The sequence below is a fragment of the Ruditapes philippinarum genome, unplaced genomic scaffold (assembly GCF_026571515.1).
Source record: "Ruditapes philippinarum isolate M1 unplaced genomic scaffold, ASM2657151v2 ctg3281_1_1_1_1, whole genome shotgun sequence".
Classification (NCBI taxonomy): domain Eukaryota; kingdom Metazoa; phylum Mollusca; class Bivalvia; order Venerida; family Veneridae; genus Ruditapes; species Ruditapes philippinarum.
This window is the reverse complement of record NW_026857169.1, coordinates 90,646-115,818: the sequence shown is the minus strand read 5'-3', so window position 1 is coordinate 115,818 and position 25,173 is coordinate 90,646. Positions and strand designations below refer to the sequence as shown.

General features: G+C 32.2%; 1 protein-coding gene across 1 annotated transcript in view; it reads left to right on the top strand.

Annotated features, from left to right (window-relative positions):
- Positions 1-24,727, top strand: part of LOC132748975 (cyclin-dependent kinase 14-like) — a 54,203-nt gene extending 29,476 nt beyond the window's left edge. Inside the window, exons 4-16 of the mRNA XM_060738639.1 lie at positions 1,940-2,097; positions 2,885-2,976; positions 4,989-5,068; positions 8,916-9,010; positions 9,311-9,373; positions 14,179-14,240; positions 15,214-15,275; positions 16,190-16,310; positions 17,026-17,119; positions 18,131-18,194; positions 19,490-19,587; positions 20,481-20,571; positions 21,664-24,727. Coding sequence (XP_060594622.1) covers positions 1,984-2,097; positions 2,885-2,976; positions 4,989-5,068; positions 8,916-9,010; positions 9,311-9,373; positions 14,179-14,240; positions 15,214-15,275; positions 16,190-16,310; positions 17,026-17,119; positions 18,131-18,194; positions 19,490-19,587; positions 20,481-20,571; positions 21,664-21,788 — 1,161 coding nt within the window. The 5' untranslated portion in view covers positions 1,940-1,983 and the 3' untranslated portion in view covers positions 21,789-24,727. The remainder of the gene's footprint in view (positions 1-1,939; positions 2,098-2,884; positions 2,977-4,988; positions 5,069-8,915; positions 9,011-9,310; positions 9,374-14,178; positions 14,241-15,213; positions 15,276-16,189; positions 16,311-17,025; positions 17,120-18,130; positions 18,195-19,489; positions 19,588-20,480; positions 20,572-21,663) is intronic.
- Positions 24,728-25,173: the final 446 nt, after the last annotated feature.

Here is a 25,173-nt window from a genome sequence, read left to right as displayed (position 1 = left end):
GAGAAATGTTGTTAAAAAAAGTGACCTCTTTTTCGGCGCGGCCCCCCAACCAAAAGATACATCAGGGGGTTGCCAGAAGGGGGATGTGCCCCCTTCTGTTTGGGGGGGTTTGAAGGGGGGCGGAGTCCCCCTCATCGCCAAGAAAATTTTGGACTTGTTAGAGGCTGTAAATGACCCCAGATTGATCATAAGGTAACGTGTAACCAACGCTGAAAAGCATTTGACTCTATCTCAATCCATTGAGAAGTTGCAGCACTTTGAAATCAATTTTGATTGAAAAAATCAACGCAAAATAGTGATTTTTGGCAATTTTGAGATGTCCCCTCGTTGCCATGGTAACAGAAAATTTAAGCCTGAGTATGTTGTTGCAAGGGCAATGGTCCAGTCAACATTTGTGCCAAGTTTGATTAGTGTTGAAGCAGTTTTTATAGTATTATAGCAATTTGAACTTGTAACGGGAGACTTTTCAATGAAAACAGCCATTTTTCACAAAATGCTCATGAAGTAATGGGTTAAATATTCCATGTTTTCACACTTTAATTTTTTAATTGATTTTTCCCAAATAAATTGCTTCAGAAATTATTTAAAGAAAAAAATTATTGAGAAGGTAGTTGGCCATTGACAATGTCCATACTGAAAATTGATTTCCCTGGACCATGCTGTCTTGCATGGACTAACCATGGACAACTGTTTGCTCTGACCATGGATTAAATAAATATCCATGGGCAATCTACAGCCGGGTTGGTAGCTTGGTTTGAGTAAATCTGCCAGCTTTAACTGTTGATCATTGCTTTTGATGCCCTTGTTAAGTTAAATCATGATTACCATTATGGCTTAACATTTTCCGAGATGAAATTTAGTAAAGTACAAATTTCCGAGGTCATTTCCAAGCTAAATATTGGCAAAGTGTTTCCAACAAATTTACGTAAATTTTCTAAGTTCTTTTCCGAGCAAAAAAATGACAAAGTTCTTCATTTCCAAGCTTTTTCCAAGCTGATTTTTGGCAGAGTGTTTAAATTCCGAGATAGTTTCCAAGGTTTTCTTTATTTCCAAGGATTTTATACCAAAAACCTTGGATAAAGTTTCCAAGGTTTTAAGAAAAACCTCGGAATTAAAAAAAAAACTTGTAAAACTGGTTTATTTCCAAGGTTTTTGAAGCAGTTTCCATGGTTTTTTTCACAAACCTCGGAAAATCTACACCCGGGCTACTCGAAAGAAAGACATAATTAAGGTCTGACTTGTGCACTTTAAAAATGTATTTATTGTTATGTTAAGTTCATTGCTTAAGAAAACAATAGCTTTGCCCATGATGCAGTTTGAACCGTCATGTTTAGCAGTCGTACATTATTTGTGTGATATATTTGCCACCCGGCCTCACTGCCGCATTAATATTTTATATGTCTATTGAGCTTAGACAAAATGTATTTAGATAACCAATAATATGAAGGTAAAAAAATTATTCCAGTTTCTAGCATATACTTGTACATGGGCATTCAGAATGCAAGTAGAACTTTTTTGTAACTGATTTGTACTTGAATATCTGACAGTGGCCGCAGGTTTACAGTGTCCATAGTCTTATGTCAGTGAATGATTGTTTGTCGTTGTGACATTTGACAAATCATTTAAAAAAAAAATTACTATGGTTAATATAATTGGTGGCACTTTTTTTTTATTGGATCATGTGACTGTTTGTTAATGGGGCAATGCTAGATTTTATGGAATATTTGCAGATTTTGTAAGAGTTAATTACAATTAATACAGTAAAATCTTATAGAGCCGTCACACCTGCACTGCAGCCAATTTGTACAATTTGTAGCCGTCAGCTGAAGTTAGCTTGTGTATTTTCCTTCTTTAGATGCATTGTGTATAACAGTAATCTGTGATATGCAGCCAACATATGTGTATATCGGTCATAAGATATTAATATATCTATTTTCAGCTAATAGCCACGCTACTGTAAAGCGGCATCATTCGGCCGGTGATATGTTAGATGACGCCCAGTTTAATGGGACAGATGATCAAAGATCGGGCCGACCTAGATCCGAGGGCCACGCATATCATCAAACATTTGCTCAGAAGCGGGCTTCCAGTTACGGGGTACCATTAACTTTTGTTTTCAATTGTATATTGTATGAAAACATTAAAGGTACATTTTAATACCTCAAAACAAATAAATTTTAACTTCTTTAGAAAGGGCAAGCATGATTTTATAACGTTTATAATAATGGTTTTGAGGCATTGTTAGAATGATGCTTGTTACCTGAAGACCGTTAGTAATTTGACTCTTAGTCTACATGAATATAATATTTCATTTATCATGTATCTAAAATAAGAACAGTTTACAGCTAAAAAGAGTCATTTTTCATTGACATGCGACACACGCCTATAGTGTAACGCTAACAGACTTAAGAGTGTTTCAATGCTATGTTTGTATTTAACACTTTGATGTGATATGATTTTATTGAATGAGTTTATCAAAAAAACCTGTGCCAATTTTGCATGGCCGTGCATATATTTTGACATGACGTCATTAGTGTTATACAAACATAGTGTAAAGTCACACTAAATGATGGTGTTTTAATATAGGCATGTCAATAAAAAAAAAAATTCCCTTTAAACTGTCTTTATTATGGGTATGTGATAAATAGAATATTAAATTTGTGTAAGCTCAGAGGCTCACGTAATATAATTTTATTCAACTAGTTTAATAAATTCAGTATTGAACTAACACTAATTCAATTTCCTCTATTTATCACACTTTTGATGTGCCTAGGTTATGTGATGAATACATATGATACAGAAATTCTGTCAATATTCAGGGTAATGGTTCATATGTGTAATTAAATTTAAGGGATAAACTTATTTTATGTTGTTGAAATTTCAGGGTAATGGTCCATTTGGTAGGGCAGAATCATATCAAAAGCTGGAGCAGCTTGGAGAAGGTTCATATGCAACTGTATATAAGGGCATCAGCAGGTCAGTATTGCTTGCCAAGGGGAACGGTGGCCTAGTGGTTAAGGTGTCTGCCTCTCAACCCAGAGATCATGGGTTCGAGCCCTAATCAGGTCATGACCATGTTTCTTCATATGACACCAGTACTGGTTGGTAAAAAGTAAAACAAACATACAAAGTTGACATTCTGATTCAATCAAATATCTAGAAAATTTGAGATAATGCTGACATGAATCATGATAAATTGACAATAATTTCATCAAATAGTTGTGCTTGCCTATAGTAAGGCTTCTTGTATAATGAGCTAAAATTAACATTTGAGTACTGTGATATAAAGATGAACCATGTAAAACAGTGTTTGAAAATAATGCACATGGAGGGACCTGAGCTCTTGTTTATCACTAGTAAAGCTGAATGGTTGTCAACATAAAACTTAAAACAGCCAATAAAACAAAAACCAAATCTGTAGACATAAAGTGTTTTTAGACATAAAATCCAAATGTTCCAGACATGATTTAAAACTTGCAAGTTCTTGAAGGAGAAATATTAACATAAGAAAGACAAGAATACTCTGGAGAGATGATACAGTTTTATTATGGCTCTTGCATTTTAGCCATGCAAATTCCTTCCACAAATTGTCTCCCCTGCAAATTGTCTCCCCTGATATGGTCTCAAAGTTTCAATCTAATTTTCATTTTATTAGCTTGTGTAGTTAAACAAATTAAGCCTAACACCACTGCCAAATTTGTGAAATGGACAGGCCTGGCTTTAAATTTAGAACGTTTTACGCTGCACATGCTAGAATGGAAAAAAATATTCAATTTTTTGGGGTGGTGGGGGAAGATATTTGTTTGAAATTATATTCACATTTGAAAAGGGGGTTTAGGGTTTATAAATTCAAAATTATTTTTGCAAAAAAGAAAAGAAAATATTTTTTTTAGTTTTAAGCTCGATTGTGCAACAAGTTCTTTCAACTTATATTAATCACTTTTTGGTCTGCTAACCAGAATGGTGTCATATGAAGAAACATGGTCGTGACCTATGTAGGGCTAAGTTGGGCTTGAATCCATGATCCCAGGGTTGAGGCAGACACCTTTATCACTAGGCCACAACTCCCCTCTTTTTTCTCTCCATCGATGCCATATGTTATCCCCCCACCCACCCATGGTAGCATAGGCCTGTCCGTTTTTCTGCTAAATATTTCTTGTTTTACACTATGGTTTAAAAGTATAAGTGACTAGGAAATAACACAATCAGAAAACAAAACCTTGTAGAAGGAGTATATTACATGCATTATTGATTAGCGTTTTGTCTGTTGTGATAAATAAAATCCCCCAAGAAAAAACGGAAATGTTTGCCAACCAGACAATTTTGTATGAAATCTGTCCCCGCAATGAATACAATAAAATATATGAAAACATAAAATATGATTAAGTCAGCAGATTTCTGATAATTAAGAGATGAAAAGTCAAGCTAAGGATTTGTCTAAATTAAGAAATCAATAACTCAGAAGCTTGTTCTGTGTATATACTTACAATAATAAATTAACATGTTTGTTAATTTCACAATATTTTACTTTTAAATACATTAAATATATTTTCAAATTTTCATGAAAAAAAGCATGAATCTGGAGGCATGCTGCTTTAAATCATTATGGCATAATATAGTGACTAACCTACGCTCTTTACTTATTGCCTATAGTACAACATCAATACTTGCAGAGATTCTATGGTTGAGGGGTTAGAGTCGATGACTTCAAATCCAGTTACCTCTCTGGCGTGGGTTCGATCCCCGGGAGATGCTTTGGTAGTTTAGCGCGGAGGAAGGTAGTCTAGTACTGATGTAACTCTCCAGGAATGATGGTTAGGAAACTACCCGCCTATATGACTGAAATACTGTTGGGAAAAGGCGTAAAATGAAACAAACAACAAAACTTGCAGAGATATTTAGATATTTGATATTTTATGTAACAATTTTTTTCCCTAAGAAAAAAAGCGTGAATTAAGAATAATGATTATAATTTTATTATTTTACAGTTTAACAGACCAGGTTGTAGCGTTGAAAGAAATCCGAATTCAACCCGAAGAGGGTGTTCCATTTACTGCAATCAGGGAAGGTAACTCATGATTTACTTATTTCAAAATTGTTTCCTGGTGAAAATTGCTATCAGACTAGGGTAAATATACAAATGTTTCATTTAGCTTAGTTGTAGATTGCTCTATTTCACAAGTGACCACACCACTGGTTAAGAAATCATGTGGTATTTAAGTTATTCGGTCACTTGCGGAGAATTTGGTATTTACTGTTTAAATATCCAGGAAAGCATGTGTAAGATGTACTAAGTACTCAGATGTGACCAAATATATGTAGTAATCAGCATCACTAAAACATAACATAACAAAAACAAATATATATTCAAATGAGATGTATATTTTATGGATATTCAGAAAATATTCAGTGCAAATAATTCAAATTTGTATAACACTGTTTTATATAAGAAGCTGTTTCATATGTTTCATCATCCTTGGTAACCCAGGATATTTACTGTATACATGTAGTATATACGGAATGTTTACGGTGGGTCCCAACGTTGATATTTCATGATATAAAAAAAAATTTCAAAAATGCCAATGAAAGCATTTTCATTCATGACATGATTATGTTTCAGATTCAGGATCAGTTTTGTCATGTTAGTGCAGTAATGGGTTAACTCTCCTATTAAATTATATAATTAGTTAACCTGTTACTGCACTAAGGTGATGAGTTGTTCATTTTACCATGAAAGAGATTTTTGTACATACTGAATAGTCAGGTTACCAAGAGTTACCTTTAAGACTATTGGATCATATTAATTAATGCTTAGCTATAAACCTGTCTGAACTTGAATTTTTGTAAAAGATTGCCCCACTTTGAATATGGAACAGTACATTTAAAAAATTAAGGGATTTCAGGATAAGCTGGCATACTGTATAAGCGGATATTTCCACGAGTCGAAAAGTTTTCGAATTTAGAATTCCAGACATTTCACATGAGGAAATATTAGCGAATTATGCAAAGGTAGAATTTAATGATGGGTTGTTTGATATCTAGGCTAGAGAAAATTTTTAGCGATTTTCGTCAATTTGCGAAATTCACTTACACTTCCACGTCGTTAACGTTATTAACCACTTATACAGTATCCATGCTTCCTGATCATGATCAGCACTTTTCAGGATCCAGTCAATACTTAATTTGAAATCTTTCCCTAAAAATGATAAATGGTTTTACCCAGATTGAAAGATGGATGAGTCCATGTAGGATTATATAGGGTTGTAACGTTTCAGTTTCAAAACAAGCGTTGATGATACGATGGTATTTTGTTTGGAGGATTTATGCATTAAAACTTGGCTTTTAGTTTAAGTCGTAAATCCGTCTTAGGTGTCCGACTGCTGGAAATATTCCTCAGAAAACTGTAATGATTTATTAAATTTTCTCTGCCTTAGAAATTTCATAAATCATAATGAAATATTACAGAATTATGATTCTAAATATAGAACACATAGACTGTATTATGTCTGAGCCAGAACTTAAACTTAAAACTACACGTTCAGGCCGCCCTCAGTTTTTGTGACTATTTCTGAAAAGCTTCCAGATTTATGAAAATATGTTCAAGTTTAGTTTCAAGCAGTTTACCACCCAGTTGATACTTAACTTTATAAATTGTAATTTTAATTATGGTGCACATTTTAAACTCATTATGTTTTGTTTTTTGTGCTGCTAGAAAGTGTATAAATAGCAGTAACTTTTGTTAGAAAACTTGGTATCTTAGGATATTGATAGTATTTTTTTGTCTTATATAAAATGATCTTGAAAAATGTTAAAAATATTTCAATGTTGTTATATAAATAACACATAGGTTTGTGAGTAACAGTAGAAATATCATTCCTAGGAAAATATTGTTTGGTAACTTTGCAGTTTACTCACAAACCTATGTGTTATTAATTTTATTACTGCGGACAAATACTTTATTGGGACACAGTTTATATAGGTTATTTTTCAGATTTTTACTGCAAAACAGTAAATTGTTACCTATGTAACAGTACAGATTTTTAGTCTTATTTACAGTAAGAATAACTTCCATTGGCCTATTGGAAATTAAAATTGCAAAACTAGCGAGGGGTATAATATATAAATAACACATGGGTTTGAGGGTAACAGTAAAAATATCATTCCTCGTAAAATACTGTTACCCGAGGCGTAGCCGAGGGTAACAGTATTTTACGAGGGATGATATTTTTACTGTTACTTACAAACCCATGTGTTATTTATTTTATTACTCCGAACAAAAATACTGTGATGATCTGAAATTGTCAACTAAATCTAACTGTAACAAAAATAAACCAAGAGTAACAATAACTAAACTGTCCTTACCTTTTAAGCTTTAAGTGTACTTAAGGCCTACTTGAGAAGTTTTCTTTCTCTTTTATTCTTTAAGCAAGTGATGATATCTACAAATCATAAACATACAATAAGCTAGGTTTTATTTAGAAAACAAATCACTAACCCATTTACACGGTTATGATCTGTGAAATCTGATCCTTCTGTTTCCAGAATATTCTTAGCATCGTTTTTGACAAAATAACGATGATATCCTATGTCTGTCCACCATATCTGTAATGTTTCACGGATTAAAATTGTTAAATAATCCTTTGTTGCATGCTTAAATCGTCTGCATGTTCCAGGATGACACATAATTATTTACATTGCAATTACTTCGGTTGAAAACGGATGTTCACTTTTTGACTATTCAACAAAAAGATATTTTATACACGAAAAGCACACCAGGTTGCGAACAACTAAATTTTATGGGTGTCATAGTTACTCGAGAGAAGAAATTGATGTCCTATCGGGGTTTAACGTCGAAAATAAGAATGAATCGAGAGAAAAATGGCGGCCATTTTATTTCATTTTATTTAGAAAATAGACCACATGACCAGATTTTATACTGTTAAAAAATACTGTTACCTATGTAACAGTACAAAATTCTTAGTCACGTGGTACACTTGCATTAACAGTAAAAATAACTCCCAGGGGCCTATGGGAAATTAGCATTACGAAAAAAGTGAGGGGTAATAATATGGTTTATTATGATTGTGAAATATTTATAGAATAATAGAATTGCTTAGATATATACAAGTATTGTAATAAATCTTTTAACAAGATAGTATTTGATATTAAGCATTTTAAACATAAATTAATTATAGCAATACAATGCATGATAATTTAAAATGCAAGACCCATATTCATCTACTTTGGAGGTCTTGTGTGAAGGTCTATTATTTCTTAACACGATAATTGTTTTCCAAGTGACCTGCCTGTTGCCACCTATACTGATTCAGGTCCTTAAGTTAATATCTGCAATTTTATACAGAAAAATGGACTGTATAACCAAAGGAAAATTACAAATTCAAAGAAGTACATTAGTTTGTAATACACATCAAGTCAAAGCTTAATTAACTTGCTGAAAAATAAGTGATAAGCCTTTGGCCAGGCCAGCCTGCACATCCATGCAGTCTGACCAGACTCTATTATTACTGGTAGTCGATCAACTTAAAAGTTTTCATCTTGATATCCCCTTATTCATAATGGTCAGTTCCAAAAATGATTGCTGGTCAAGTCCATTTAAGAAAAATCAGCATAGGGTAGGGGTTTGTTTAAACATATTTATTCAATATATTTACATTATCATGATTATGTATGGTGAACAATACTTACACAATACATTTTGGGATTGGTCAGAAAGCTATGAAAGCTTGATATGAGTGTCCTCTCCCAGGGGTTAATGTTGTTTGATTTGATGATGAATATTGGCCCCATGCAAAGACAAGTTAGTACTGCATCTTTTTGGATTAGCATGATTTGTAAATGCCTATTTTAAAAGTTTGTGCACATGTTAGAATAAAACGTTTTTTTTTGTATTTCAGCCTCTCTACTGAAAGGTCTTAAACATGCGAACATTGTTACATTACATGATATCATCCACACGAAAGAAACCCTCACATTTGTCTTTGAATTTGTAGTAAGTAGACAATTCTAGTATAACAAGTATACATATGTACTCTATTAGAGTTTTCAAAGAAGCAGGGAAGTAGAAGTTACGATAATAGCATGAACATGTACAGGGTGCTTTTTAATATAATACAATAAGCTTGTACTGATTAGGAATTTTATATTAATTGGATGTGAGCAGAATAATTTCAAACCAATATGCATGAATATGAAAGAAAATTATTACATCAGTTTTCCCAAGGACAATCCTTTGTTACTAGACAGGAATAATTATATGTTAATACTGTTTTTGTTTGTTGTTTTATTTCAGAATACAGATTTAAGCCAGTATTTGGAGAAGCATCCAGGAGGCTTAAATACATTTAATGTAAAAGTAAGTTCTATTATTTCTCAGTTATTGTCGGTGGAATCTCTTTAAGTTATTGTCATGAGAATGTCTCTCAGATATTGTCAGGAGAATGTCTCTTAGATATTGTCAGGAGAATGCCTCTCAGATATTGTTAGGAGAATGTTTCTAAGATATTGTCAGGAGAATGTCTCTAAGATATTGTTAGGAGAATGTCTCTAAGATATTGTCAGGAGAATGTCTCTCAGATATTGTCAGGAGAATGTCTCTCAGATATTGTCAGGAGAATGTCTCTAAGATATTGTCAGGAGAATGTCTCTAAGATATTGTCATGAGAATGTCTCTCAGATATTGTCACGAGAATGTCTCTCAGATATTGTCAGGAGAATGTCTCTCAGATATTGTCAGGAGAATGTCTCTAAGATATTGTCAGGAGAATGTCTCTAAGATATTGTCAGGAGAATGTCTCTCAGATATTGTCAGGAGAATGTCTCTCAGATATTGTCAGGAGAATGTCTCTCAGATATTGTCAGGAGAATGTCTCTCAGATATTGTCAGGAGAATGTCTCTCAGATATTGTCAGGAGAATGTCTCTAAGATATTGTCAGGAGAATGTCTCTAAGATATTGTCACGAGAATGTCTCTAAGATATTGTCAGGAGAATGTCTCTCAGATATTGTCAGGAGAATGTCTCTCAGATATTGTCAGGAGAATGTCTCTCAGATATTGTTAGGAGAATGTTTCTAAGATATTGTTAGGAGAATGTCTCTAAGATATTGTCAGGAGAATGTCTCTAAGATATTGTCAGGAGAATGTCTGTAAGATATTGTCATGAGAATGTCTCTAAGATATTGTCAGGAGAATGTCTCTAAGATATTGTCAGGAGAATGTCTCTAAGATATTGTCAGGAGAATGTCTCTAAGATATTGTCAGGAGAATGTCTCTCAGATATTGTCAGGAGAATGTCTCTCAGATATTGTTAGGAGAATGTTTCTAAGATATTGTCAGGAGAATGTCTCTCAGATATTGTCAGGAGAATGTCTCTCAGATATTGTCAGGAGAATGTCTCTCAGATATTGTCAGGAGAATGTCTCTCAGATATTGTTAGGAGAATGTTTCTAAGATATTGTTAGGAGAATGTCTCTAAGATATTGTCAGGAGAATGTCTCTAAGATATTGTCAGGAGAATGTCTGTAAGATATTGTCATGAGAATGTCTCTAAGATATTGTTAGGAGAATGTCTCTAAGATATTGTCAGGAGAATGTCTCTAAGATATTGTCAGGAGAATGTCTCTAAGATATTGTCAGGAGAATGTCTCTCAGATATTGTCAGGAGAATGTCTCTCAGATATTGTTAGGAGAATGTTTCTAAGATATTGTTTGGAGAATGTCTCTAGATATTGTCAGGAGAATGTCTCTCAGATATTGTCAGGAGAATGTCTCTCAGATATTGTCAGGAGAATGTCTCTCAGATATTGTTAGGAGAATGTTTCTAAGATATTGTCAGGAGAATATCTCTCAGATATTGTAAGGAGAATGTCTTTAAGTTATTGTCATGAGAATGTCTCTCAGATATTGTCAGGAGAATGTCTGTAAGATATTGTTAGGAGTATGTCTCTAAGATATTGTAAGGAGAATGTCTCTAAGATATTGTTAGGAGAAAGTTTCTAAGATATTGTTTGGAGAATGTCTCTAGATATTGTCAGGAGAATGTCTCTCAGATATTGTCAGGAGAATGTCTCTCAGATATTGTCAGGAGAATGTTTCTAAGATATTGTCAGGAGAATATCTCTAAGATATTGTTAGGAGAATGTCTCTCAGATATTGTAAGGAGAATGTCTTTAAGTTATTGTCATGAGAATGTCTCTCAGATATTGTCAGGAGAATGTCTGTAAGAAATTGTTAGGAGAATATCTCTAAGATATTGTCAGGATAATGTCTCTCAGATATTGTCAGGAGAATGTCTCTCAGATATTGTTAGGAGAATGTTTCTAAGATTTTGTCAGGAGAATGTAAGATATTGTTAGGAGAATGTCTCTAAGATATTGTCAGGAGAATGTCTCTCAGATATTGTCAGGAGAATGTCTCTCAGATATTGTCAGGAGAATTTCTCTCAGATATTGTTAGGAGAATGTCTCTAAGATATTGTCAGGAGAATGTCTCTAAGATATTGTCAGGAGAATGTTTCTAAGATATTGTCAGGAGAATATCTCTAAGATATTGTTAGGAGAATGTCTCTCAGATATTGTAAGGAGAATGTCTTTAAGTTATTGTCATGAGAATGTCTCTCAGATATTGTCAGGAGAATGTCTGTAAGAAATTGTTAGGAGAATATCTCTAAGATATTGTCAGGATAATGTCTCTCAGATATTGTCAGGAGAATGTCTCTCAGATATTGTTAGGAGAATGTTTCTAAGATATTGTCAGGAGAATGTAAGATATTGTTAGGAGAATGTCTCTAAGATATTGTCAGGAGAATGTCTCTCAGATATTGTCAGGAGAATGTCTCTCAGATATTGTCAGGAGAATTTCTCTCAGATATTGTTAGGAGAATGTCTCTAAGATATTGTCAGGAGAATGTCTCTAAGATATTGTCAGGAGAATGTTTCTAAGATATTGTCAGGAGAATGTCTCTAAGGTATTGTTAGGAGAATGTCTCTAAGGTATTGTTAGGAGAATGTCTCTCAGATATTGTCAGGAGAATGTCTCTCAGATATTGTCAGGAGAATATCTCTCACATATTGTTAGGAGAATGTCTCTAAGATATTGTCAGGAGAATGTCTCTCAGACATTGTTAGGAGAATGTTTCTAAGATATTGTTAGGAGAATGTCTCTCAGATATTGTCAGGAAAATGTTTCTAAGATATTGTCGGGTGATTTCTCTCAGGTATTGTCAGGTGAATATCTCTCGGATATTATCAGCAGAATGTCTCTCATATATATTGTCAGGAAAATGTCTCTAAGATATTGTCAGGAAAATGTGTCTAAGATATTGTCAGGAGAATGTCTCACATATTATCAGGAGAATGTCTCTAACATATTGTAAGGAGAATGTCTCTAAGATATTGTCAGGAGAATGTCTCTCATATATTGTCAGGAAAATGTCTCTAAGATATTGTCAGGAAAATGTCTCTAAGATATTGTCAGGAGAATGTCTCAGATATTGTCAGGAGAATGTCTCTAAGATATTGTAAGGAGAATGTCTCTTAGATATTGTCAGGAGAATGTCTGTTAGATTCTGTCAGGAGAATGTGTAAGATATTGTCAGGAGAATGTCTCACATATTGTCAGGAGAATGTCTCTAAGATATTGTAAGTAAAATGTCTCTAAGATATTGTCAGGAGAATGTCTAAGATATTGTCAGGTGAATGTCTTAGATATTGTCAGGAGAATTTCTCTAAGATTTGTCAGGAGAATGTCTCTAAGATATTTTCAGGAGAATATCTCTAAGATGTTGTCAGAAGAGTTACTTTCCCATATTATCACAAGAATGTCTCTAAGACATTGCCAGGAGAATGTATTTAAGAGATTTAAGAGATTGTCAGGAAAATGTATAATATAATTATTATATTGTCAGAAATACATCTCAACTTTTGTCAGGGGAATGTGTCTTAGATGTTTTCAGAAGAAATGCAATGTCTAATTTATTGACAGATGTGGCACTTGCATAAAGATTTTTTTGGAGTGGAGGGGGGTGTATTTTAGACATTTACATTGTTTCTTCAGCATATACAGCTTCCCAATTTAATCATAACGCTATCTGCTAGTGTGAAAGCAATCTTAATACTTTACAGTTTATCAGCTTTTCAAACACTGTTTCAGTCCCCTAAGGTACTTTTTTGAAAGAATATTGTTTAAACTGTCTGACACAGTGAATATGAACTTGTAGCCTAGGTACATTTTCATGTATTGATGTTCTACATTAAGTATTGATGTTCTACATTAAAATCAATTTTACTCAATTGCAGCTAGTGGCATGTTCGTTTAAACTTTTCATCCCTAAGTTTTAATTATGAACTTGCTCTTCTTTGAATTTGGAGGAGTCCATTATAATTTGAAGGGGTTTCAGTGTCAAATATCTGAAATTGAGCAGACGACAGGACAAAATTTGATCACTCCTCATGGTTTTGCAGGGTAGTGTGACTGATACTGATTTATACTGGTCAAGGCCTAGGCAAATGGCTATCACTGATAGAATTTGTGTGTGTGTATTTGAGTTAATTTATACTCGCCACCGTTTTCCCATATGGGCTAGTCCTCCAGAAGAGTATTAGTCATTTTAGATTTTGGAGGATAGTGCCAAGATATATTTACAGAAAGATGCCCCGATTCTAGAAGCTTCTCCTAGTTCCTTTCCAAGTGTTTGATTACTCATACGGGACCTTGATTTAAAGTCTCATCTGAAAGACTGTTAGTAATTTTGGGAATTGAACCTGCAATGTTGAGATAATAAGTCTCGCACTCTACCTGATTGAGCTATTTGGGCTTGCATTCTGCTAGAATTCCAAGATTCTATACTTATACTATGAAGTATATAGTTACAATTTATATGATTATTTGTTATGGAAGTCACAATTACATCTTTGACAATTTATCTGTCTCCACTGATTAGAAGAAATTGCAGGAATAGTAGTTGTTCACTTGCAGGGAAATTGAATATTACAGCTTACATATATAGAAAAATTACTTAGGTGGATCTGCTGTCAAGATATGGCCAAAACCATGTGTTGATATGGGCTTAAAACAAAGTTAATAATAAATTGTATGTAATTTACCAAGTATGAAATTATGAAGTAGCCTCTATATAAACATGTTTTATTGTTGTATTTCAGTTATTTTTGTTTCAACTTCTCAGAGGTTTAGCATATTGTCATCACAGGAGGATTTTACATAGGTAAGTTGCCACTTTTTGCTTTACATAGGTAAGTAGCCACTTTTTGCTTTACATGGGTAAGTTGCCACTTTTTGCATTTCTTAAGTAAAGTTGCCACTTGTCAATTTTGCTCTTTTGGAAGAGCTTCAATATGTTATTGAGTGTGTCAGACAACTGGAGTTATCTCCCATTGTTTAATGCATTATTCACAGTGTTGTAAATAAATCTGCATACCATACTCTTGTATTTAAATTACATTATGTTCATTTAATATGTAAATGAAGTAATTCAGTTGTATAACAGTGGTAATAGTAGAGTTACAGCTTGACTACTTAAAGAATAGGGAGTGCTGTTGTACTCACACAGATGTCAGTGTCACATTTTGATTATGTTTTTGCATGCAAGTTGATCTCTTCATAACTACTAAAATGAATGGGTTTAAACATTTATTATACATTTGTGAGCATAGAAGGAGCTCACTGACCAAGGCCCACAACTCATAACATGGATTTTGACAGAATTATGGCTCTTTTTGAACTTGAAAAGTTCTACATTATCTGGTCTTTTGTTTTACTATTACGGTATGCAATGGGAATAGTCAACCACCCTGGTCTACCTTTAGATCTTGATTATTGCCATATATGCATAATATGTGATAATTTATTTAATTTAGAAACTGTGACAAAGTGGTTATTATAAGCTTGGAGATCTTTAGTTTGAATCAAGTTGATGTGGGTTAGAAGTTACTGTTTTGTCACATTGATTTAGCTGGTGCTTAAAATTGATTTATCTGAGTTGATTTTAATTTGTTAAAACTTCTATCGTAGTGAAGTTTTGTTTGACTTATAATATACCATTTGTAATAATATAAAAAAATCCTGTATGCTACTGCTTTGGTCTTTATTTTATGAATTTGACATTGGTTTGCATAAAAACTTGTAACATTCAATTAGAAAACAATAATTTGAAAAGTTTATGATTATTTTAATTACAGGGATCTCAAACCCCAAAATCTTCTAATAAGTGAAGCGGGCGAGCTGAAGTTAGCTGACTTTGGTAAGATTTTGTTACCTTTCATAAACTAGAATCACATTTTGTTATCTCAAGTGACAGTTTTGTTTGTCCCTGTGTGTTCAATAAAGTATCATTTAAATCTTTCTTGTTTTCAAATAAACATCAAATATTATAAAACCTCAACTGGAGATATTGGTAATTCAATACAAGTATAAAACCTTTCAAATGTTATTACATTTAAGTAAATTTCTTGAAGATAAGGCAATAAAATAATGCGAAATATTGCTGTGAATAGGGGCATCCATGGCTGAGCGGTTAAGATCTTTGACTTTAAACCACTTGCCCCTCACTGTTATGGGTTCCAATCTTGCCATAGACTCTGGATTCTTCATTATGAGGAAGCTATCAAGCTAAGTTACAGAACTGTGGGGTGGTTTCTTCCTCAAGTTGAAGTTGTTGCAGAAATCAACATGGAAGACGGCACCTTGAAAAAAAAAAAAAAAAAGGGTCCCCTTTTTCTCACCAGTAAAGCTAGAAAGTTGCCATATGACTTTAAAAGTGTTTATGCAACTTATAACCCAAAGAATAAAATAAGAATATTGCTTTGAAACTAAAAGTCTAAGTTGCTGTACAAAATCAGTGGTTTCCTTGGAAGTCAGTGGATGCTATGAAATTCACTCTTTGCTATGGAAAGTTCATGTTTGCTTTGGAATTCACTGGTTGCTGTGCTATGGAAGTCACTGGTTACTATAGAAATTTAATGTTGGCTATGGAATTCACCGGTTGCTATGCAAAAAGTCAATGTTTGCTATAGAAGTCACTGGTTACTATGGAAATTTACAACAATTTGCTATGAAAAGTCAATAGCTGCTTAGTGATAGTAGTGTTTTAATAAGTAAAACATGTTTATTTTTGTCGTAATATAATTTTCATAGATCAATATTTCATGGTTTTAGGTTTAGCACGAGCCAAATCAATTCCTAGTCATACATATTCCCACGAAGTAGTCACGTTATGGTATAGACCACCAGATGTCCTCCTTGGTTCTACAAACTATTCAACATCCCTAGATATGTGGTAAGTTTCCAACCAAACAAAACAATTAAAATTGTGTTTTTATGGCTTTATTAAATGTAATATAGGACATAGATATAAGGTAAATGTTAATAGTAAAACTGTAAAAACTTTAACACAATTTGATTCTTATTTAGGTTTTATTAAGAATATACAGGAGGAAAGAATCGGGACATTTTTCGTCAGCATATCAAAAAATTAACTATCCGAAGTTTGACACATAGAACTCCTGCTGTATATTTGATAGGGAGTAGATTGTGTATATTTAATGTTTGTATTTTTGATAATTGTTAATTATTCAGAAACATTTGTATATTTTCACGGGAGTAGATTTTATATTAACAGAAGTATTTGTATATTTTCTATGGTGCATGCTTCATACTAACACAGTTATTTGTATATTTTTAGGGGAGAACATTGTATATTTACCAAAATATTTGTATATTTTTATTATGTATATGATGATTTAAATAAATATTTGTATATTTTCTATGTTGTATGATTTATTCGAACATTTATATATTTTCTGTAGTGTATGATTTGTTCAAATATTTGTATATTTTTATGGCATATGATTTATTCAGATATTTGTATATTTATATGGTGTATGTTTTATTCAGATATTTGTATATTTTCGAGGGAGTAGGTTGTATATTTGCCAAAACATTTGTATATTTATATGGTGTATGATTAATTCACATATTTGTATATTTTTCAGGGGTGTAGGTTGTATATTTACAGAGATGTTAGCGGGTATGGCCACATTCCCTGGCATGAAAGATGCCTACGATCAGCTGGACCAGATTTTCAGAGTATGTATAAAAAAAACATGGTAGCTAAGCTGTATTGTATAGTTTAGCTCTTACCCTTATGGAACTTGAAGTTTTAGCTTTTGCTACCGAAAATTTATAAAGTCAATCAGGTAAAAGTACAGAGCCTGGTCAGACTGCATAGATGTACAGGCTGGCCTGGTTCTATACTGGTGGCAAAGGCTTGTCTCTTCAAGTACCAGCAGGCACTTTACTTGTGTCATCACACAAATTTACGATAATCATACGTAGTTTACGTAGTAAATTATGATAGAAAATTGTCACTAATTGAAATACTGTTCATTTTTTACTATCAAGCACTAAAAGTAGACAAGAAAACTTTTTGTGTGACAGAATTTTTTTTAAATGTTAATGTGGATGTTTGTATTTCGTCAACCACTAAATTTATTTGCGTGAAACTTCACATATGTTTGCCATCATAATGGTACATGTAGTAACTTGTCTGAAGGAATCTTCCCTTGTGTGAATCTTGTTTTACTATTTTGCTATTAAGCACTGAGAATACATGAATGCCCTGTCCTATGGGCAGGTCTTGTTAGGAAAGTGAGCTTAAAACAGAGTTCTTAGCTTGACTATAAAAAAGAAAAGGGGTCAGTCCTTTGTACTCCCCCACATGTAAGGGTTGCACTTTTGCTAAGTTTTTGTGTGCAAGTTGGTATCTCCTAAAGTACTGAAGGGAATGTTTTGAAACTTCACTTCAATGGCCAAAGGGTAAAATTCTAACCTATATTTGAAAAAATTTAGCCCTTTTTTTGAACTCAGAAAAAACTAAGTTATCCAGGCTCGTGTTTTACTAGCAAGGACACAATAGTCCTACAGACAGCTCTTATTCTTATTTATTGTATGTAACATTACAAACTTCAGTCAGATTATATATTGATGATGTACAGATAATTGTTATAATATTTGACTTTGTTTTACAGATACTGGGAACCTGATTATATATTAATGATGTACTGATAATTGTTGTAATTTTGTGTCTTTGTTTTACAGATACTGGGAACCCCTTCTGAGAAAACCTGGTCTGGAGTCTCTAAATTTCCACAGTATGATGACAGTAAGTGGTTTGTCTTATTAAAAGAACTCCACTGAGGTTTATAAGCCTAAAAACATAAAATTTTAATTTTTCACATAGATAAACATGAGCACTTAAAACAGAAATATAAATAAAATATAGCCAAGAAATATACAAGAAATACATTGAAAATCATATGTTTGTGCTATTCTCAGTCCGATTTGGGTGAAAAGCATTTAAACGCTTTTCAATTTTGGGTCATTTTTCACTATTATAATAATTATTCTGGAAAAAAACGAAGGGAGCTAATGACCTGAAATTTTGCACATACCTTATTAGTATAGATCTACATCAAATGGAGAAATAATCTCAAAAAATTATTTCCAGTCCCGTCATGTCAAAAAACCTCAATGGAGTCCCTTTAATATTTACAGTCAAAATAGGTCATAACAAGTTCTATACTAATTGAAGAATTTTAATCAAGCCAACCAATGAAAATATAGAATTAAACCGAAAGTTCCAATCAAAATAACTCTAACAAACAATGTAAGGTAAATAAGCCTAAAGTGCATTTAAAGGGCAACAACTTACAATTAAATGATTACCTAAATGTAGCCCTATCACACATGTAATTTGCTAATAGGATTCCAATAATCATCTAATTAACTAATATTTTATTACTGGAGTGGTCCTATTTTAAGTAATTTTCTTATATATGGTTTTTCTTGATATTTCTAAGAGGATATTTTTTCGTTTGAATGAAATATGGAATATATTTTCAGGAAACATGATAAAATGCCACATATTTTTACGAGCCAGGACGGCGAGTGAAAATATACGGCATTATATCATGTTGAGAGAAAATATATACCATATTTCACGAAAAACGAAAAAATAAATGGTTAAGATACCCTTGTTTGCTAAGCAACTGCAATTGTACAGCGCGCAGTAATATAATAATTGTCTTGTTTTGCACATGATATTTAGTGCTACATTGTGGCGTCACGTAAACAACTCTTTAAACATCTGTACAGCTTAATGACTGAATTAAAGATATTGGTGTTCGGATTTAATTTCTTAGTTAGACCATTTTCTATCATTCTAGATAGTTTTCACAACAAAATTCAACAAAAATTTGTTTTGAATTTTCAGATTTTTCAAACAAAATGGCGAAAGAAGTCCCTTTTGACTCTGCCCACTTTCATATCTATATTTCATATTTATTTTTTAAAAACATGAAATATATTTGACTAATATAGCACCATATTTCATGGGTAAAATTAAATAATGTCATCTATTTGTGTTTCAATTAAAACATTTCTAATACATTTTTTCAGGAAAATTTGTCAATTATACTAAACAGAGTCTTTCCACAATAGTTCCAAAACTTGCCTATCTGCCACATGCAGAAGATCTGGTCAATGATTTCCTACAGGTAAGAATGGTCGCCATACAGTGATTTTTTTCTTTTTCAAACCAACCTGTCATGTTCTGAAGGGGAAAATATAACATGATAAGTCAGAAAAGGGGGAAAACCTGAAATCATATTCCAACAACTGAGAATGGAATTTAACAACACCCAAACTTTTTATAAAATTTCCAATTTCAGTTCAATTTAATATGCATAGTACATAACAAGAGGCTATCTATAAGGACAGTGTTCTGTTTTTCAGTCAATTGAATTTATCATCTAGCTGATATAAGTCAGCTGCTGTCAAGTCATGGTTCTGGGGAAGAATGTGCACAGCGCATTTTTGGGGAAATATTTAGCATTTTAAGTGGAAAATATACCTATTTTGGGCTTGGGAAACAGCCTTTATTCGGTTGTAAAATATAGGGGAAAGATCGCTGCCATTAGTTTTTACTTACAATGTCTAATGCAGGAAGACCCTTCTTTATCTTGTGCCACTCAGTTTAAACAACATTTATATATGGATAAATTATTTATATGAAACATTTTGGAACTTTTGGAGTGTGACATTTTTTTGGAAATTTTTAGAAGGGAGACTACTGATCTTTTACTACTGCTTTTAAATGAAGTTCTCAGTAGTTGTCCCCCTTGGTACTAGATCTAAATCTATACTTTTTTGATTGGCAGTTGTGATAAAGTCTGTTCACAACAACCTGGACTGCTCGAGTAAGGACAGCCTGCAATTCTAAATTTGAAGGTGGACATGTGTGTAACATTTATATAGTTTAGGGTAATAACGAGAGAAAACATTCCACCAAATTATATACATCTTAATATAGTATGCTTTTATTTTAAACCAATCTATGATGTTTTTTGGTCAGATCATCAATATCAATATTATTTTTTATTTATTTCAGATGGATCCAAGACAAAGAATCTCAGCTAAAGCCGCCATGTGGCATGATTATTTTTGTGATTTACCGACAAAAATTCATGATTTACCTGAAGGTATTGACTGTTATATTACTTTACTTTTAATGATTTATAAATCTGTAATAATAATTTTTGATTTTTTTTATTGTTAAAAGTCTGTATGATTGTTTAATGATTGATTTCAAATATTTTCTAGTCCGGCTATAGAATTTTTAACCAGTTGACACTTTTCTTTTTAAACAGAATTCATTAATTATGTATAACAATAATCAGTATTCAGCATACATATTTAATGTGAAATTAATAGGCAAAGTTGTGCCAGCACTTTCTAATAGACATGTTTATTAATGTTGGTTGAAACATATCTATTTAAGCTTAATTGCGAAACAAGTTCTTGCAGCATATATTAATCACTTTTGAGTCTGCTTTCTGGAACCAACCAGTACTGGTGTCATATGAAGAAACATGGTTGTAGCCCGATTAAGGTTAAACCCATTATCCCAGGATTGAGAGACAGACACCTTAACCACTAGGCCACCACTTCATTTAAATATTGTTAATGACAACCAATAATTTTATCAATAACAATAACTTATTATACTGTCACTGATTATACATGTACAATAATGCATAAGACAAGTTTATATCCACCAATACAGCTGTAAAGTTGTTATAATACCACTGATTGTGGCTATGTTACTTTAAAGGCACATTATGCCTCAAAAGCAAATAAATTTTTACTTATTAAAAAAGGGCAAACATGAATTTGATAATGTTGAAATGATAGTTTTAGAGAATGTAAGATGATTGTTACCTGTTGGAAGTAGCCATAAATGAGAAATTATTTGTTATAAAAGTAGAAAAATGTAAACAAAGTGGTATTATGACTTCCATACAAAATACTAGTTCACTATAATAGTGTATAAGTGTTTGTATTGCCAAAAAGCAACATAAGAAAAAGATGGTTCAGGTAATTTGCCATGAGTAACCTTTTGGATACTAGAAAAGTACACCAAAATAAAAAAAAGCTTTTGAGAAATAAAATCAAAGCATTTCTGAGGCATACTTGGCCTTTAAGTTCCACTAAAAAGAAAGAAAAAACAAAAGGTATTATTTTATAATATAAAAGATTTATAATACATAGATTGTTTTGTTTTGATTTTTCAGTCGCCTCTATATTTAACATTCCTGGTTTAAGTTTGTACCCAGAAATGGATGACATGATCACCCAGTCAATGTCCCCTGCCAAGCCTACACGACGTTCCAGAATTAGAACTACACTAAAAGTGTAATAAATATACTATAGTGCACTGTGTTTTATATATAATTGATGCATATTTGATGCATTTTATCTTGGGCTTTATCAAAGACAATATTCAACAGTAGTGTTCTTCAGTGCTTGAATGAAGTCATGTGTAGCAAGTGCTTTTTATGACAGGAATTGAAATTTGGAATTATCTTGCCATGGTGTACTGATGGATAAACAATATGTTCCAATATTTCACATATGTAGCAGTTTGAATACAAGGAATATACGAATGCAGAATTTTATATCAGCAGACCAAAATAATAACCAAACAGAAAAAACATTGATCATTTTCTATTTTAGGTATGTTAAGTGATATAGAACAATCACTGAATTTAAATAATTGAAACCAGTCATGTAATGCTGTGATGTAGTTTGAAGTTTCAAAATCAAATATTTTACTGCAGAACGGTTTCCTAAGATTTCAGAGGATATAGAATCATTCTTTAAGTTATTTAAAATTTGAAGACCAGTCAATAAATGCTGTGATGTCATTGGTTAAAATTCAGATTCAGGGCAGGGATAGCCAATCAAATGATTGGAGTTATAGACTGGTTATTTTAAATTTTTAAATTTAGTTTTGTTGTAATTGGGGATAACTTCTTGCTAGAATTCCATTTAAATCTGAATAGAAACGCACCTGAAAATTGGAGAAGAAATGTTAAAACATGTTGTTGCTTTTTTTGTCAGGAATACCGGTATGTACGTTTTTAAAATGATATATGCAAAGATGGAATCAAAAGAAGAGGAAATGGATTAAAAAAAAATAATTTTTAATCAATAATGACATAATATTTGTTGTTCAAATTTCATAATGAAATATTTTATGTTTTCCCAAGTTTTTATATATAAATATCATTAATTATGCAAAGAATAGCAATATGGCATATGTGAAAGACTTGGCTTCTTGGCTTCTGTTATGTCAAGAAAGGATTTGTCAGTTTCAAATGAAAATACACTTATCTACTTGATAGTCCCATATCAAGTCTCAAGTCTTGATGAGAGACTCGAAACTTGTCCCAATACTTTCTTGTGTGGCAAACAACCATATTGTTTCCATTTAACGCCCCGGGGCTTACATATTTATCAAATTGGGGCGATAATTAGAACTAAAAAAATGTGCTTTAAAATATGTGTATTAAAGATACAATTCAATTATAAAAATCATAAATCATTATTTTGATCTTTTATCATTAAAATATTTGGAGTTTTTAGATTGTTTCATTATGGATTATAAATTTATAGGGTAAGATTTATTTCTTCTACAAAATGTGGTTAGGGACGCTTATTAGAGGGGGTGCTAAATGGAAACAATATGGTATATGAGATGTTATAGTAATTATTGTTTGATAAGATTTAAGAGTACTTTAAGTATTCAGTGATCATATCCATTTAAAAATAAATCCTTCAAAATATATTTCCTCCATCAGTTCAATATTTGTGTTGATTTTATATTTAAATGGTATTTGATTTGTATAATAAACATTTTCTCATTGGTCGGTTTAAATTCAGAAAAAAAATTAACCAATCAAAAGTAAATGGTATTTAATGTGTATATTAAAACCATTCTCATTGGTCGGTTTAAAATTCAAAAAATAAATTTTTAACCAATCAAAAGGCTATGATCTAAAACAAGTGATATATCCAAATCCAATAAGCTGTAAATCTTTTTGTTAAAAGATATTTGTAATTTTACATTATAACATTGTATTTTACAAAATGTCAAGATTTTTTCAATTCCTATTGTGATATTGAAATGTTACATGTTGCGTTACATAATAACAGAATTCATGTTTGTAATAAATAATGAACCAAAAAGGTTAATACATACAATGTATGTAACACTATATATTCAGGAATGATCAGGAATTTATACATTCCATTATGAAACCTTAGAGATTTTTTTTTAGAAATTCAACTGGTTTATTTGTGTTTGAACCCAAGCAAATGCATAGATCCTTAACTTTAGTATTACTTATTATCAAATAAGTGGATGCAGTAAAAGTTTCTCAAGAACATATTTGTTAACAAAAGAGCACAATTGTTCATGTTTGTGGTTAAATCTATTGTTATACAAATAAAAGGTCAGAGTAGGGATCTATCATTAGATAAGAAAAAAGTTGTGTGCTTCTGAACTATTACAAAATGTTACTACATTATCACACATTGTATTCATTTAATAGGGCACTTTTTATTTAAGAAAGATTTTCTTTAGTTTTCTTTAGGAAAAAATGAAAATTTCAAAGAATAAGGTCATCAAGTTTGTTTTTTTAAGTTGCAAGTGAAAAAAAACACAGTTTTAAGAAATGCATTGTTTTTGATAAGTTGAAAGGTAAACACATAGCATTGGTATTTTGTATTATATTCATTTTATATTTTGACACAAAGAAAATATTGTTTTTACAGAAGATATTGATGTAACTTTAAAGGGACTCCACTGAGGTTTTTTGACATGACGGGACTGGAAATATTTTTCCAAGATTTATACACCTCTTGATAATGGTCTGAACCAATAAATTATGTGCAAATGTTAAGATCATTCCACCAGCCAGTTTTTGTGTGTTTATTTTTTCAGAATAATTATTTTTATTGAACAAAATGACCCAAAATTGAAAAGCGTAACAATTCTTTTCACACAAACCAGTCTAAGAATTGCACAAATATTGATGTTCAATTCAATTCTGAGTATATTTTTCTTCTTTTTTTTTAATCAAGAGCAGATTTTTCCATTGTAAATACTACACTTGATCTATGTTAAGAATCTCAAAGTTTTGTTTTTAGGGTTTTTAACCTCAGTCGAGCTCCTTTAACTTTTGTAGCTACTATCATGATAATAAAATGGCTGAAGTTTTCCAAATCATATCATGGTATCAGGATATGTTGTCATATATACAAAACAGTATTAAGCACAATGTTCGTTTTAAATTACAAATGAGCGGCGTCATGACAAAACCAACATAATGCGTTTGCGACCAGCATGGATCCAGACCAGCCTGTGCATCCACACAGTCTGATCAGGATCCATGCTGTTTGCTATCAGTTTCTCTATTTGTTATAGGGTTTGTAAGCTAACAGTATGGATCCTGATCAGACTGCGCAGATGCGCAGGCTGGTCTGGATCCATGCTGTTTGCAAAAGCACTATGTTAGTTTTGTCATGACGCGGCTCATTAATCTAAATCTAATAATCACATATTCTTTCTCTGCAGTACTTCTTAGAATTTCAATGATTTTTACCTTTACATACACAGTTATGACTTTTGCACTGTAAGTGACTTTTTCTTGTCAAACTTAGACATATTTACTGACCATTCCATTGGATTTTTTTTTTCATTGAAATGTCTTGTTTTTTTTGTTTGTTTTTTTTTTTCC